General features: G+C 54.7%; 3 protein-coding genes across 3 annotated transcripts in view; 1 reads left to right on the top strand and 2 right to left on the bottom strand.

The window, feature by feature from the left end:
* The window catches only part of BDZ99DRAFT_569812 (4-aminobutyrate aminotransferase), a 2,310-nt gene extending 334 nt beyond the window's left edge, over positions 1–1,976 (bottom strand). Inside the window, exons 1-4 of the mRNA XM_033727924.1 lie at positions 1,520–1,976; positions 1,430–1,465; positions 218–1,380; positions 1–161 (exon numbers count right to left, since the gene is read on the bottom strand). Coding sequence (XP_033578823.1) covers positions 118–161; positions 218–1,380; positions 1,430–1,465; positions 1,520–1,827 — 1,551 coding nt within the window. The 5' untranslated portion in view covers positions 1,828–1,976 and the 3' untranslated portion in view covers positions 1–117. The remainder of the gene's footprint in view (positions 162–217; positions 1,381–1,429; positions 1,466–1,519) is intronic.
* A 715-nt stretch (positions 1,977–2,691) lies between these two features.
* On the bottom strand, positions 2,692–6,043 carry BDZ99DRAFT_281967 (uncharacterized protein). Its single transcript, XM_033714008.1, has 4 exons — positions 5,357–6,043; positions 3,659–5,295; positions 3,528–3,608; positions 2,692–3,473 (listed from the first exon to the last, which is right to left on the bottom strand). The coding sequence occupies exons 1-4, from the start codon at positions 5,838–5,840 to the stop codon at positions 2,742–2,744; spliced, it is 2,934 nt and encodes a 977-aa protein (XP_033578824.1). The 5' UTR covers positions 5,841–6,043; the 3' UTR covers positions 2,692–2,741.
* Positions 6,044–9,865: 3,822 nt separating this feature from the next.
* Positions 9,866–16,622, top strand: BDZ99DRAFT_569814 (glutamate synthase-like protein; the record flags this gene model as incomplete). The annotated part of the gene is made up of 5 exons (XM_033727925.1): positions 9,866–10,050; positions 10,103–10,143; positions 10,195–13,556; positions 13,597–16,277; positions 16,332–16,622. The coding sequence occupies 5 exons, from the start codon at positions 9,866–9,868 to the stop codon at positions 16,465–16,467; spliced, it is 6,405 nt and encodes a 2,134-aa protein (XP_033578825.1). The 3' UTR covers positions 16,468–16,622.
* Positions 16,623–16,699: the final 77 nt, after the last annotated feature.

Raw genomic sequence — 16,699 nt, forward strand, 5'->3', positions numbered from 1 at the left:
GTTGCTCAATGAAGCCCCAGATCTGGCCAACCATTGATCCATAACCAGGGGCGGCCATCGCTTTTTCCAAACTCCGGTGAAAGCAAATATATGAGAACGCTTGGAGACGGTGGATCTCTAAGCCTTAAAGACCTTCTCCAAGCTCTCGAGGAAAATGTCGGCTAGACACGCGTTAGTGGTCTATAAACGAGGGATGTTGAAACAGGAGTTAACTCACCATGATGCTTCTGGAAGATCAACATCGGCCTCAGCCGCACCGCCCTCTCACCACTACCGCCAACGTTCACACCCACCGTCTTTGCCTTCTTCAGCACCTCATCCCGACGCGGGCTGTCCCACGCCAAGAAAGTGCCCTGGCCCTTACCTCTCAAGTTCTGAATCTCACTTGGGTACGCCTGTGCGAGACGCTCAAGGCCCTTGTACAGGTACTCGCCGGTAGTAGCGGTGTTCTGCACCAGATCCAGACGCTCAATCTCCTGTATGATAGCGCGGAAGAGCAGCGCACGCGCTGGATCGCCCATCCACGTGTTGAATTGGCGGTATGGCTTGTTCGGACGCAGCTCGTTGTTGCCGAAGTAGTAGCCTGCGGCCTGGGCCTTCTTGCTGAAGGTGACCATGTCTGGGGGATCGGTGAGGCCCCAGTGCTCGTGGGCCCAAAACTTGCCGGTAGCGCCGACGCCGGTTTGCACTTCGTCGACGATGAAGAGGACGTTGTGCTTGCGGGTGAGAGCGCGCAGACCGCGGAAGAAAGCGGGAGAGGCGTGGTTGTCGCCGCCCTCGGATTGAATGGGCTCGACGACGACGGCCGCAGGTGGCTGTGGCCATTCCTTGATTAGACGCTCAGTCTCGTCGAGGCAGCGCTGCTCCTCGGCGGCATTCTCGGCGGCGTATTGGTCGAGCGGGTATTTGGATACGGGGAAGGGGGCCTGGGGCCAGTCAAAGGCGGGGATATCAAGCTTGTGGATGGGCTTGCTGCGGGTCGTGCTCAAGCTGCCGAACAGGCGGCCGTGGAAACCGGCCTTGAAAGAAAGGATGGAGAGCTGGGGCGCGCCAGGGGACTGGTTGACCATGGAGGATGCGATATCGTGATCACTGAACTCGACATGGGCACCTCCACGCTCGTGCTGCCTCCTCCACATGAAAGCTGCTTTGTATGCCAGTTCATTGGCATCTGAGCCGGTCTGGCCAGTGAAGACTTGGTTCAGGCCCTTGGGCGCCACCTTCAGGATACCAGTCTCTAGGATCTCGGCCCAGTCGTGTTGGGGAAAGTTGCCGAGGGCGGGGCGGTTGATGATGGCGCTGGCCATCTCGGGAGAAGTTGCAGCGAGAAGCAAGGCTGGGTTGTTGTATCCTACTGGGATGGAGGCGATTTGGGCGTAACTATCATTATTAGACTAAAACACCAATTGAGGGCACAATTCATGCTCACACGTCTAGCAGCACATTACCGTCCAGATCCGCAATACTAGTGTTTAAGTCAGTGATTTGTTCTCTCTGAGTCAAGTAGTGTCAAGCATACTAATTCCCAAAGCTCTGATTGTAGTTCGCCATCATGTTCAGACTGCGGGTGTCGAACACCTTCTCCAGCTGCTCAATGGCAGCCTTGCTCTTCGGGCCTGGGATGGCCGTCTTGACGGTTGGTCCTTTGGGCTCGTCTGGGAAGAACGGCTGCTCGACGTCATTCGAGATGGTTGCTGAGGCGGCCGCAGAGGCATATTGCCGCTGGGCTGGGAATGAGACTGCTGTAGTCATCTTCGAGCTCTGGAAGGCGATAGATCGAGCAGCAGCGGGCCGTAGCCGGCTAGCTGTGCGTAGGAAAGAAGCCATTGTGCAGGCTTCAGGTGGCGTACGAAGAGTGGGGTCGTCGCCCGTCGATAGACAAACAGAACAGTACGCAGTTAAGGACAGCTGCGCAATGTGTGAAAGGAAAAGTGAAAGAAAGAAGCTGACTGTGCGGAGGCGTGGAGAGGAGTAGTTCTGTGGCGATGGGAGTGGGCGGGGAGGGGCCAGCAGGCTTTATGAGGGCCCGATGATGGTGTTGATCGATAGCTCGCAATCGTTTGGCTGACATGCCGCCTTGGTGCAGTTCCAGCGCTGCGATGAAAGCCGATACTAGCCTATAAGCGGGCACTCCATGCGACACCAGGGATGCAGCAGTGGAGACGTCCGTTGTGCGCGAGTCGCCCGAGCCAGATCCATGGGAAATCTGCGGCCAGACGCTGGGAAGCACATATTCATCACAGCTGGCGGCGGACACCAGTAGCCGATGGGCGTTGGGGTCGCACACAGTCCGCGGCCGCTAGAGTAGGTGTGTCACTTCAAGAGGATATCAGCATCTTGTTGACCATCTTCAACCATGTTGACTATATAGTATGATACAGCCCAAAATCCCGAGATTGTCTCTGGTCAATAAGAAGCGTCCCAACGACCTGTCGCGTGCCATCAAAGCACTCATATCGAACCTTCCGAAAGCTCGCCAGATAGTCCTACAAGTGCCGAAGCCATTTCGCCTAGGAGGAAGAGAGATCCAATGCTTGGTCCGCCCATGCAGAAAATTGAAACGCCTGGTGCTATCAGGGCTTGCAGTGCGAGACCCACTCGCAGCCCTCGCGGCGAGAAAACTGAGAAAGAAAAAAGAATAAGAATGCTGTCCATCCTGGGGGCGCAAACCAGGTGGCGTGATCTCCCCGCATCCACCCTCAATGCCCCCAGCACATAAAAGGTAACCCGTAGGTCAAGCTTCACTCTATCGAAGCGGCCTCTCTATCCTTTCCGTTACTCTCGTGCTCGCAGGATCCGTTGGTCGTTGTTGGTGGAGTCGCAAGCTGCATCGGGCTATGGCGTCCATTCATCCTTTCATCGCTCTGCTTGATCCTGTCAGTGACTAGCTCGGAAGGCTGTGGAGGCTTTCCGAGACTAGACTGTCCCATAGCCGAGCCTACAGCTTCTGAGTCAAAGGATTCCGACCCATCGTTTGTTCCGCCGTAATCGTCTGCGTCCATTTCCGTTGGCATGTCCTCAGCAGGAGGAGGTGGAGGCGGCGGTGGCGCAGGAACCGGAGGAGTCTCGGTGCGAAACTTCTTTAGGGAAGCTTGCTCGTCGTCGTCCGCTTGTGGGTCAGACTCTCCTCGCTTCCGCTTCAGGTCTGAGGATGAACTTGAGGGCGAAATGTCCATCGCACGCTCTCCATCGTCGTCAAGGATACCCATCATTTCATTATCCGACTCTTCTTGGGCGTGAATTTTTGGTGTGGGCGCATCCGGGGAGGCTTTCTGCCCAGCTGCGCTGCTTGCTTTCTTCCGCTCCGCCCGTGCGGCTCGCTCCTTTTCGCGATCTACCTTCTTCTGTACGGCTTTGTCCATGAATGCCTTCACGAACACCTTGACCGATTTTTCATGTCGGTGTGAAAGCTTGGTCGTAGGGTCCTGAACGCGACCTGACTTGTAATCCCCGCGAACGAGCTTCTTGGCAACCTAGCAGTCCTGTTAGGAGCCATTCTAGTTGTACAACACGATGTCAGAGCTCACCTCTTTCGCTAGTCGTTTCAGATCATCCTTTTCAAGCTTCTTCCGGTAGTGATCCGTTACAGATTTGATGTGCGGAAAGAGCTGTTATTCAGTCAGTATATTCTTTGATTACACAGTCCGGGGATGCTAACAGTGTTCTCGTAGATCTTTTGCTGTTTCTCTTCGCTCAACGACCGCCACTTCTCGCTTTTTGTCTTCTTCTCTTTCTCTGAACTGTGACTGGCAGGTTGCGGAGTGGCAGACGCGGATACGTCGGAATTTCGGCTCGCATCTTGGGTAATGCTGGCGATGATATCTTCCAGCTTCTGTTGATGAGTCTTCTCTTTGGGTGGAGGCGGTGGCGGTTGCGAGGCAGCAGTGGTAGGTCGTTGCCATTGAGTCTGGCCATTGGCACTGTAATAGTAGACCGTGCCGTTCTCAGCCGTGGCTTGAAACCAGCCCATCGGAAGTGGGTTGAATGGAGGTGCACGGCGAAATGCACGTGGCCCGCCAAAGAAGGCAGGGTTTCGTGGTGGCAACCCAGCTCGCGGTCCCGCTGGAACAGAAGGCCCCTTTGGCGCATCGATGGCGGGCTCTGGGGATTTTGTCTTGGACTTGGATCGCTCTCGCGCCCTTTCTCGTCGCTCGGAACGATCCGCGCGGACAGGAGCTTCAGCATTTGGGTCTCTCTTCATGCGAGGAATTCGATAGCCAACCGCCAACTTGCTCCAAGTTTCCAAAAGAGCGCACGCCTTTGTCTGGACTCTTTCATCTTCGCAGGTCTTGAACTGTTCCATAGTCTCCTCGATCTTGGAATCTTGGATTTTGTTGCGGGTGATACGAGGCAGCTTCTCCAGGATGTCGAGAACTTGCAAGACAACGTTGAAGTCCCCGGCCCATTCGGCGAGAGTTTTCTTGAGAATGGTATAGCCATGCATTCGTATGACGCGATGGCCAACCTTCTCATCGTCGCTGCGCTGAATGCGACTGAGAAGTTTGACGGCAATCCATTTCTCTTTGCATTGCATGAGAGTTGCCATGACCTTGGTAACGCCGCCTTCTTCGAGAGACTTGGGTTGGACATTATTGACATATTCCTCATCATCTTCACCACTCTTTTTCTTCCGAGGTTTCTTCGCGACCGCGACATCCCAGCCATCACCATCGTCGATACCCAAGGCCTCGATAGTGATGTGCGATAACTTGGTAGCACGCTCCGTCTGTGTTTTACCGCCGATGTAGCCGGAGCAGTTTGGCTCGCCACAGTAGCATGGTTGGGGGTCTGCGCCATAGCGATCGACATTGTAGTTGAAGACAAGTTCTTCGCCCGCTTTGATGTTGCGCTCGGCAAAGATACCCATCCGGAGTTTCTCGCCGATCACCCACTTGTCGACAAAGCAGTTGGGGTTGCAGCTGTGATTACAAAAGCGCCCCAGGTTGCCCTTCTTCGTAGCATCAACGAATTCGCCTTTGCTGAGCGACATGAAGTAAAAATGCTTTATACCTTCTTCATCATACTGTATCATGCGACGGCGGAAGTGCTGCTCGTTGATGACCTCGCCGATGTATTCGAAGATGAACTCGCCCGCTCGCATATCGGTATCGGCGCGTAGCCCGTATCCTTTCTTCTCCGTCTTGATGACCGTGACTTTGGCATATTGTTTCAGCTGGAATCGTTGGTTCTGGCAGGCAGCGCCGCAGCCGCAGTCTCCAATGCACTCCATCTTTGTCGCGCGATTAATACAATCCGAATCCTCACCACAGGCATCATTGATTCCAGTCGCTTGATCTGAAGGTTAGTTAGCTTTGCACGGCGGGCATGGGTGGCTTTCAAGTGCATCGAGACTTACCCCACTCCTCTGAACAGTCGCACTCGAGTGCATGTTCAGTGTTGCCAATGTATTTGGACGAATATGAGCAGTCAGTAATTACCTGGAAGCTCCGCTTTGCCTCGTCCGTGGCGTCTGGCAAGTGGTGAAAGAGTGGTGGAGCTCTAGCTACGACCTTATGCGGTGCCGTGCGTGCAAGCTTGGGTGCTTTACCTGGCTCCATCTTCACGGTGATCTCGCCGCCGATGATCTCCTCGTGTTCAGAGGTGGTGTCGGAGGGGGATTGTGAAGGGTGTTGTTTCTTGACGGGGGAATGTGATGCGGACCGAGCTTTCACGGCCACAGGTGCAGGTGAAGCGGTTCTTTGCGGTGTGGACGAGCCCTCTCTCGACCGCGACGAGAATTGTGCACCTGCCCCCTCCCACTCGCCTCCTTCCTCAATCTTCATGTCGCGCAGCTCCGGCTCAATGTGCGCCGACTGCCTTTCCACCTCGTCATCCGGCATGGTCGTAAAGGAGGGTTGCCGTCCGGGGGTGTGGTGGATCGTGGATAGGGTGGAGGTTGATGCCGATGAGGAACGGCTTCAGAAAGACGCTAAGCGATCCCGATTGCTACAGCCCGCCTGTGGCAACCATGACCCTCTACGCAACTGAAGACTTCCCGGCCCGACAAGAGAGTGTCAGTATTATGTCGGTTGTATTTTCCCAGGTCGAGGGCCGCGGAATGGGCTTTTAAACGGGGGGCATGCGCGACCGGCACCCACAGGTCTGGGGTCTCTCAAGGGAGCGATTTCGTAGAGCTTAGAGGCGCAATTGTGTGCACAGCTGTCGCGACGGCTTGTGCAGCGCGATGGAGAGGGTTCGAAGGCGGTAATAGCGAGAAAGGAGCGATAGTTGTATGCGACATAGGAAATGGAGTCGTGCTGGCGGCGCCTTCAGATGGAACGGAGCAGGGTCCACGAAAGCATGGGTGCAGGTGAGAGGTGGGTTCGAGGAGGTTCTATAGGAGGCAAACAGCTTCCATGTTATGGAGGGCGCGCCTTGTGCTGCTCGATAGCATTACCCATCTGTTCAGGTTTGGAGATCGAAGATGCGGCTCGGCGACCATCTCGGCTTAGCTTAGCCAGCCTTGGCATGCTGACAACTTGAAAGCTTCGAGCCTTCCTTTGCATTGAAATAACACTGGGAAGAATATATTGTAAAGTAGACAATAGGCTCACTATGTAGGCACCAAGTCGTTTATTGTCAATTGAGGGGCAATGGGCAATCAGGCTGCACTAATAGGAAACATTTGCAGGAGCTAAAATTACGAAATCGCCGCCTTGGCGTTTCCCAGTTGAGTGTGAAAGAATACGGCACAGAAAGCATCGTTGTACGAAGTACGGATGAAGGTTTCGGTCCAAGGTGATAGGCCTTGAGCAAGCAGTGCCGATAGCTGAGACATTGCTTTTGCTGGTGAGCTTTGAAGCATTGTGTCGCATGAGATGCCCATCGTGCAACCACACCCCAGCTTGGTCGCTACAATTAATCTTGACGGGACTCTTCCAGAAGAGCCAATTGTGCCTAGTTCCATTGAGAAATTTCTGTGCACGTACGACTTTTAAAACTCTGACTGGGTGAATTTCGTCTAGTAGTCTTGCACGGTCACGTGACCTCTAAACGACATGCCTTTAGTTTTTTAGCAGACAAGGCCCCCTATATGAATCGCTCATATTTACGAAGAATTAAGGCTATATCCTGCGGACTGATTGGATTTCACAGTCAGTCTTCGATCGTAAAGACGCTCGTCAAAACGTCCTGCAGTTTGGCACAGCTCCACCCCAGATTGATATTACCCCTGAATAGAGTAAGCCCCCCCTCACAGTCGTCTATTTTAGTCTATTCCCCGTAAGTAGTTATGTATCAACTTCGTGGCATTAGCTGTTGCTACTGGATGTGTTCGGAGCTTCCATGGTTGTATGTGAGTTCGTGTTGATGATGCAGGCATAAGAAGCAATTGTGTGCCAAGACCTCAACCCTTCAGTTCAATTAACCTTGTCAGGGCGACAGCTACCACTGTCAGCGCCAACTGTCAGATTCCATGAGCACAGGAGCCCATAGCATCGCTGTATTGGACTCAGTTAATGGAACTACATGTCGACAGAAGCTGTAAATTGTCTCTGTTCCGTTTGCGGCAGACACCCCGCGTCAAGACCCGGAGCGAACCTTGGGACAAGCTAAAAGCCCCGCAATGCATACGCATTGACACCTGGGCAGCACAAAGACACTCTGTAGTATGACAACCCTGTGTGCTCTACTTGTGCGTAGTACGAGAATCCGGCTGGGTTGCCTATTGTGTCATTAGGTAGGGATCTGACCTCGACAAGTTCAGCATGCAGGCAGCGTGGGATCGTCAGTTGTACGAAGTATTTCGTCACAACTGATGATCTGCTTCAGGATATCTCCCAGAGGCAAAATTCCCCAGGGACAATTCTGCATACCTACAAGGGTAGGTTCACCGATATTCTGAACTCTGAGGGCTCAATTGTGTCCTAGAATCTGTTCCACGTTTTGACAGCAGGCTTCCCGATGTAACCATGTTATCTGTTTGCCCATGCCACGCTTCCAGTACATCCACATCCCCGTTTCATTAATATCGGTACCAGCAAAACCGGCGCTGTCGCTCAGGCCGGCAGTAAGGCAAGACTTGGAACCAGCTGCAAAGGTCGCCCCAAGTCAGGGACGTAGTGAACGGCAGAGAGCGGTCGCCGGACGGCAATTTCCAAAGCCTGGATGCGATATCGGCTGGATCCAACAGCGAATCTCTGTGTTCTCGTGACTCACAGAATCTTACAGAGTCGGGAATAGGAGCCGTGGGGAGTGTTGCTCCGTATTCTCCCGACGCCTCCCACTGTTTGTTTTGTCGTATTTTGCGTGGGAGGGGAGAGTTGCGAGGCTGCATCTGTAGGATGGAGGTTCTTCTACCGACTGTGCAGTGGCACGAAGCAAAGGCCTTTCCGCGAGGCCGTGGCCATGGTACCGTCGGTCCGGGGGGAGAGGCTGGCAGCTGGCTGCGGGGTCCTTTTAAAAAGGCCAACACCGAAGTTCATTCCCCGAACTGCGTCGCCTTTGGGGGCATGATAAGGACAGTGACCAGCTTTAATTATGTACACAAAGAAGCCTCGGCAGCCACCGCCAATTGTGACCCACGCAATTGGGTTCCTCGAGGCGGGCGCCGGCTCTCTGCACGTTCAAGTGGTGTGCGGCAATCTGAGCTTGGACAGCGGGACGGCCTCTTGCATCCTGGCATGCGGCACCACCAGGTCATCAGGGCGTGTCAACTGCTCTCCCAGGCCCCTGATTCGCCTGCTAGAGACTGAGCTGCGTCCACCGCCCGGCAGTGGGCGAGCCCCCCGGGCGCCGTTAGACTGTATCGGGGGCATGGAGCTGGCAGAAACCGTGGGGTAACAGGGCAAATTTTCTGGACGCACAACAGAGCTGCAGGGAAAGCATCCATAAAACCGCCGGAGCTCGCCAAGGGGTGGGTGGTGCCCTCATCCTGCATCTGACGATGGTTGTCCAGCGGTTTGGACGGGCAATTGGCACTGCTGCTCTGCCACTCAGGGGCCGGTGATTTCATTGTCGTAGGGACAACTGGAGGGGCTCGCAGGCGGAGGGCGGCCACGCTGCGTGGCCGCTTTCACTCGTATATAGACCCAGCGTGTAGCTTCAAAGCGCCTCGAAGACAGCGCATCCAAGCGAGGCTGCTGCTGCAATCGACAGCACTGTATGATTTGAAACAGGCCTAGATCAATTGGCAGAGCCCGCAATGATATGTCCCCTTAGCGTTGACGTGAAATTTTTCCCCACCTTCGCTCCTCCCCATTCATAAGGCTGCCTCTCGTCCCATTCCCTCCTCTTCTTCCTTTCCCACCTCCACCATCACAACACAGCCTGGTAGTCGTTGCGCCGCTGCGGCCCCTGTTCAAGACCAGCTCGTAAGTCGATCTCCCCGTACGCTGCCCCAGCCCTTGCACTGCTCCCGAGGCTTGTCGACGCGCGAGGCATTGCCGAGCGCCGTTGGCAGCATCCCCCGCCCCCTCCCATTCGCCGGAGCTCTTATCAGGAGCATTTCGTGCGTCTGAAGAGCTATCAGCCCATCCAACCCCGGTCTCGTCTTCTACATCATCTCGACGGTGTGGGGAGCGCAGTGCTGCAGCGAGACGTCTGTTAGGCGTGGACAGCGTGACGCTTCTGTCTGTCGCCACTGCCCTCAACTCCCTCTCCCTGTCACCCTCCTCTTGCATTGCTCTTCCTTCTCGACACTCGCTGCCTGACCCTCTACTCTCACCACACCGCACTGAGATAGCTCTGCTGCTCATTACACCACCTCTTTTGCACTCTCACTGCGGTCCGCCCACCTAACCGAGTCACCAGGCACTCAGCAACACTACCAAGCTTGAAACCCACAATCGATCCTTCTTTCACATCCCCTCCACAACAAACACACTTCGACATCCTTCAGCCCTCAATTTCGGCGCCCGCCGGAAGGATGGGGCGAGTTCAATTCGCCGAAGACACAAAATCTGCCGACGACCTCATTGAGGAGGAGCCTGTCAAGGTCTTCCCATATCAGGACACTCCTGACAACAATTCATGGGCTGGTACGCTCCCACTGAAGCAGGGTCTCTATGACCCAGAGCTCGAAAAGGATGCCTGCGGAGTGGGCTTTGCAGCGTGAGTTTCTCCCCACCTGTCTCGGGACACTGCATCAACTAACACCATGCAGACACATCAAGGGCAAAGCCAGCCACAAGATTGTTAGCGATGGTAAGAAGACTCCAAAATTCGTGGGACTTCAGAAGCTAATCTGCGAAACAGCTCGTTCGCTCCTTTGCAACATGACCCATCGAGGGGCGGTCGGCTCGGATGCCCGCGATGGCGACGGAGCTGGTGTTATGACTTCGATACCCCACAAGTTCTTCCTCAAGAACTTCGAGAGAGAGCAGGGTATCAAGTTGCCAGAGCTAGGACAGTACGCCGCAGGAAATCTGTTCTTCAAGCCGGACGCGGAGATACTGAAGGAGACGATTGCAACCTTCGAGGAGGTCGCAGACTCGCTCGACTTGCGAGTTCTTGGATGGCGAGAGGTCCCTCGAGACTCGGCTTTACTGGGCCCAGCAGCATTGTCAAGGGAGCCAGTTGTCCTTCAGCCATTCGTGGTTCTGAAGTCCGCCTACGGCGGCGGCAAGGAGCCGAACGAGCATTTCGCCAAAAAGTTCGATGAATCACGCTTCGAGCGTCAGCTGTACGTCCTCCGAAAGCGGGCTACACACACCATCGGTCTCCATAACTGGTTCTACCTCTGCTCCCTGAGTAACAAGAACATTGTGTACAAGGGGCAGCTCGCGCCTGTCCAAGTGTATCAGTACTACCACGACTTGGTGTCTGTCGACTACGAGGGACATTTTGCGCTGGTGCACTCCCGCTTCTCGACCAACACTTTCCCAAGCTGGGATCGTGCACAGCCTCTTCGATGGGCCGCTCACAATGGCGAAATCAACACACTCCGAGGCAACAAGAACTGGATGCGAGCACGCGAAGGCGTAATGAAGTCGGACGTGTTCGGAGACGAGCTCGATTTGCTCTACCCGATCATCGAAGACGGTGGCTCCGACTCGGCTGCTTTCGATAATGTGCTGGAATTGCTCGTCATCAACGGCGTTCTCTCTCTTCCTGAGGCGGTCATGCTCATGGTTCCCGAAGCCTGGCAGGGAAATCGAGCTATGGATCCAGCGAAGCAGGCCTTCTACGAGTGGGCTGGCTGTATGATGGAACCCTGGGATGGACCTGCACTCTTCACATTCGCTGACGGTCGATACTGCGGCGCCAATCTGGACAGAAACGGCCTGCGTCCATGTCGTTACTACATCACAGATGATGACCGTATTGTCTGCGCCTCGGAGGTCGGTACAATCAACATTGAGCCAGAGAGAATCGTCCAGAAGGGCCGTCTTCAGCCGGGGCGTATGCTCCTCGTGGATACTGTGGCTGGCCGCATTGTCGACGACGCCGAATTGAAGGCAACCGTCGCAAACCGCCACAACTTCAAGTCATGGATCGAGACCCAGCTCTTATCTTTGCCCTCAATCCTGAGTCAGTTGACCGAAAAGGGTACCATTCTGTCACACCAGCCAACGGACACCCGCGTCCATGAAGATCCCCGCCTCAGGGCTTTCGGATATTCGCTGGAACAAGTCAGCTTGTTGCTAGGTCCCATGGCAGCAGACTCGAAAGAAGCCCTCGGGTCCATGGGTAATGATGCTCCTCTTGCCTGCCTCGCTACGCAGCCCCGTCTCCTTTATGAATACTTTCGCCAGCTTTTCGCGCAAGTTACGAATCCGCCTATCGATCCTATTCGAGAGGCAATTGTCATGTCTTTGGAAGCATACGTCGGTCCGCAAGGGAATCTCCTTGAGATGAACGAGACCCAATGCCATCGGATACTTCTTCCATCTCCTGTTCTTTCTGTTGAAGAATTCAATGCTCTCGTAAACACTCACGTCTTATACCCTGATTGGTCAGTTAAGCTCATCGATATCACATTTCCCAAAAAGGATGGCGTCAAGGGATACATGGCGGCTTTGGACCGTATTTGCGAATCGGCCACCGAAGGCATTACAGGCGGCGACAACATCTTGGTCCTCTCAGACCGTGCAACCTCAGCAGATCGCGTTCCAGTGTCTGCTCTCCTAGCCACTGGCATGGTACACCACCATCTCGTGAGGAATCGATGGCGATCTCAAGCTGCGTTGGTTGTCGAGACGGCTGAAGCTCGCGAAGTTCATCACATGTGTGTGCTTGTCGGCTATGGCGCCGATGCAATCTGCCCATATCTGGCAATAGAGTGCATTCTCAAGATGCAACGCGAGGGCCTGATCCGAAAGAAGTTGTCCCCAGAGCAGCTAATCGACAATTACAAGCACTCATGCGACGGCGGCATTCTGAAAGTGATGAGTAAGATGGGAATCTCTACTCTCCAGAGCTACAAGGGTGCCCAGATCTTCGAGTCCCTCGGAATCGATGACACTGTCGTTGATCGCTGCTTTACCGGAACCGCAAGCCGAATCAAGGGTATGACCTTTGAGCTTATTGCTCAAGATGCCTTTGCTCTGCACGAAAAAGGATACCCGTCGCGAAGCATTGTCGAGATCCCAGGCCTTGCCGAAACCGGAGAGTACCATTGGCGTGACGGTGGAGAACCGCACGTGAATGACCCGACTGCCATTGCCAACATCCAGGATGCCGTTCGGACGAAGAACGACAAGTCATACGAGGCCTATTCCATTGCCGAGTATGAGAGGATCAAGGACTGCACTCTTCGAGGTTTGATTGATTTCAACTTTGATGAGAGAACCCCGATTCCCATCGACCAGGTTGAGCCGTGGACTGAGATTGTTCGCCGCTGTGTTACTGGCGCAATGTCCTATGGCTCCATTTCTATGGAGTCTCACTCAACACTAGCCGTGGCCATGAATCGTCTCGGAGGAAAGTCGAACACCGGAGAAGGCGGTGAAGATCCTGAGCGGAGTTTACGCCTCGACAATGGTGACACTATGCGCTCTGCTATCAAGCAGGTTGCCTCCGGACGTTTCGGTGTGACGAGCAACTACCTCGCCGACTCTGATGAGCTGCAGATCAAGATGGCCCAGGGAGCTAAGCCTGGCGAAGGAGGCGAACTTCCAGGCCACAAGGTTTCTGGTCCCATTGCGAAAACCCGCCATTCCACCCCTGGAGTCGGCCTCATCTCCCCCCCACCGCATCACGACATCTATTCGATCGAAGATCTGAAGCAGCTGATCTATGATCTGAAGTGCTCGAACCCCCGGGCTCGTGTGTCAGTGAAGTTGGTCTCTGAGACTGGTGTCGGCATCGTCGCATCTGGTGTCGCTAAGGCGAAGGCTGATCACATTCTGATCTCCGGACACGATGGTGGTACTGGTGCCTCTAGATGGACTGGTATCAAATACGCCGGCCTTCCTTGGGAACTCGGTCTTGCTGAAACTCATCAAACACTGGTGCTGAACGATCTCCGAGGACGTGTCGTCGTCCAGACTGATGGTCAGCTGCGAACTGGTCGGGACGTCGCCATTGCTTGTCTGCTTGGAGCCGAAGAGTGGGGCTTCGCAACCACACCTCTGATTGCCATGGGATGCATCATGATGCGTAAATGTCATCTGCAAGTACTGCGGTTCCCTTGTCGACTGATCAATGCTAACATAGTCTAGCAACACTTGTCCCGTCGGTATCGCGACGCAAGATCCTGAGCTGAGGAAGAAGTTCACCGGCACGCCTGAGCATGTCATCAACTTCTTCTACTACGTTGCCAATGAGCTCAGGGCCATCATGGCCAAGCTGGGATTCCGAACCATCAACGATATGGTTGGTCATTGCGAGGTTCTCCGCATCCGTGACGATCTTCGAACTGCGAAGACTGAAAACATCGACTTGTCGTTGATCCTGACACCTGCACATAAACTTCGACCAAACGTGGCCACGTACAATGTCCGCAAGCAGGACCACCGACTCCATGTTCGTCTGGATAACAAACTCATTGCGGAGGCGGAACTCGCCCTCGAAAAGGGGATCCCAGTTCGCATTGAGTGCGACATTGTGAACACCGATCGATCGCTTGGTACCACCTTATCGTACCAGATAAGCAGACGTTACGGCGAGGTCGGTCTACCTCAGGATACGATTCACGCAAATATCCGCGGCTCTGCAGGTCAGTCATTTGGTGCCTTCCTCGCTCCGGGAGTTACTCTAGAGCTCGAGGGTGATGCCAACGACTACGTCGGAAAGGGCCTTTCCGGAGGACGCCTCATCGTGTACCCACCGCGAAATTCAGTCTTCAAGGCCGAAGAGAACATCCTCGTCGGCAACGTCTGTCTGTATGGCGCCACCAGCGGTGCTGCATTCTTCCGAGGTGTCGCTGCCGAGCGATTCGCCGTACGCAACTCTGGCGTGACGACTGTCGTTGAAGGTGTCGGAGATCATTGTTGCGAGTATATGACTGGTGGTCGTGTCATCGTCCTTGGATCAACCGGTCGCAACTTCGCGGCTGGTATGTCCGGAGGAATCGCGTACGTCCTTGATATGCACCACGACTTCGAAGGCAAAGTCAATCAAGAGATGGTGGAGCTGTCTGGCATCGAAGATCCTCAGGAGATCGCGTTTGTGCGAGGGTTGATCGAGGATCACCATCATTATACCGGCTCGGAGCTCGCGGCTCGCGTTCTGCTTGATTTCAACCGAGCTCTTCCTCGATTCGTGAAGGTTATGCCGACGGACTATAAGCGTGTCCTCCTCGAAGAGAAAGCGAAAGAAGAGGAGGCTAAGAAGAAGGAATACTCGCTACCGATCCTCTCCGGGCACCCCGTTCGGGAGGCGCATGAGCAGTCGAAGAAGGCGGAGCACGAACACGAAGCCAAAGAGAAGAAGAAGGCGGACCTCTTGGACATCGAGGAGAGTGTGAGCGACGCGAAAGCGGAGAAGAAGAAATCTGCTTTAGTCCTTGACAAGACGAAGGGGTTCATGAAGTACCAGCGGCGGTCGGAGAAGTATCGCAACCCGAAGACCCGCACCCGCGACTGGAATGAGTTGTCAACGCGCCTCAATGAGGACGAGCTCAAGTACCAGACTGCTAGATGCATGGACTGTGGCGTGCCGTTCTGCCAGTCCGACTCTGGTTGCCCCATCAGCAATATCATCCCCAAGTGGAACGAGCTTGTGTTCCAGAACCAGTGGAAGGACGCGCTCAACCGCCTGCTGATGACCAACAACTTCCCTGAGTTTACCGGCCGAGTGTGTCCTGCGCCGTGCGAGGGGGCGTGCGTGCTTGGGATCAATGAGGATCCAGTCGGAATCAAGTCGATTGAGTGCGCGATTATCGACCGCGGCTTCGAGATGGGTTGGATGGTCCCTTCGCCGCCAAAATACCGAAGCGGAAAGAAGGTCGCCATCATAGGATCTGGCCCGTCTGGACTTGCTGCTGCGGATCAGTTGAACAAGGCCGGCCACTCTGTTATCGTGTACGAGCGATCGGATCGCATTGGCGGCCTGCTCATGTACGGCATTCCCAACATGAAGCTCGACAAGAAGGTTGTCCAGCGCCGCGTCGACTTCCTCGCTAGCGAAGGCGTGAAGTTCGTGACTTCCGTGTTTGTTGGCCAAGAGGGGCAGCCTAGCCTGGAGTCGCTGCGTGCGGAGAGCGACGCAGTTATCGTCGCCACTGGAGCAACCGTTGCCCGCGACCTCCCTCTCCCGAACCGCAACCTCGAGGGCATCCACTTTGCCATGCAGTTCCTGTCCAAGAACACAAAGTCGCTGCTTGATTCCAACCTCTCCGATGGATCGTATCTATCTGCAAAGGGCCGAAATGTGGTCGTCATCGGCGGCGGAGATACAGGAAATGACTGCATCGGAACTTCCCTACGACATGGAGCAACCTCCATCACCAACTTCGAGCTTCTTCCGCAGCCAGAGCCCAAGCGAGCCCGAGACAACCCCTGGCCGCAGTGGCCGCGCATCTACCGCGTCGATTACGGCCATGCAGAGGTTAAAACGCACATGGGCAAAGATCCGCGCGAATATTGTGTCATGTCTACGGACTTCGTCGACGACGGCGCCGGCCATGTCAAGGGTATCAACACAATCTCCGTCGAATGGACCCGAAAAGCCAACGGCGGTTGGGACATGAAGAAACTCGAAGGCAGCGAGCGCTTCTTCCCTGCGGAGCTCGTCCTACTGTCTATGGGCTTCTTGGGCCCGGAGGAGCTGGTTCTGGGAGACATTGAGAAAGATGCACGCTCAAACATCAAGACCCCGCCTGGCAAGTACAGCACAAGCATTCCAGGAGTCTTTGCTGCGGGAGATTGCCGTCGCGGTCAGTCTCTTATTGTCTGGTAAGTCACGCAAACGTCCACGCTTCGTTGCTTTTACTAACAAATGGCACGCAGGGGCATCAATGAGGGCCGCCAGTGCGCGCGAGAGGTGGATTCATTCCTGACGGGAGTGGGCTCTATGCTGCCGGTTACTGGAGGCATCGTGAAGAGTATTCCTTACGTAGCTCTTTCTGACGAGAAGGTGGTTTGAGGAGGGGTTGCGTGGAGCTTTCCAGCCAAACATGTACCTAACTTTCAACATAAATAACTAACAGCGTGAGATTCAGTGGGCCAGCCGGTGCCTGGCGCAGGTGGGGATAGGGGCCTCGGCATATGTAAGATCAATCAAAAAGCATAATTTCTGACATTTGCGCCTTGAAAATGGTGATATTACTCCCAAATGCAACTACCCAAGTTAGTAAAACCAGTCCCATAAGTGACGG

The sequence above is a fragment of the Mytilinidion resinicola genome, assembly GCF_010093595.1.
Source record: "Mytilinidion resinicola strain CBS 304.34 unplaced genomic scaffold BDZ99scaffold_7, whole genome shotgun sequence".
Lineage (NCBI taxonomy): Eukaryota > Fungi > Ascomycota > Dothideomycetes > Mytilinidiales > Mytilinidiaceae > Mytilinidion > Mytilinidion resinicola.

What these genes read in the sequence shown, in the direction of transcription:
- BDZ99DRAFT_281967 (XM_033714008.1), bottom strand. Translation starts at nt 5,840, where the DNA reads ATGCCGGATGACGAGGTGGAAAGGCAGTCGGCGCACATTGAGCCGGAG. An exon ending in CGACTGTTCAGAGGAGTGGG is followed by an intron (nt 5,296 to 5,356) that starts GTAAGTCTCGAT and finishes ACTAACCTTCAG; the next exon opens with ATCAAGCGACTGGAATCAAT. An exon ending in AAAAGATCTACGAGAACACT is followed by an intron (nt 3,609 to 3,658) that starts GTTAGCATCCCC and finishes ACTGAATAACAG; the next exon opens with CTCTTTCCGCACATCAAATC.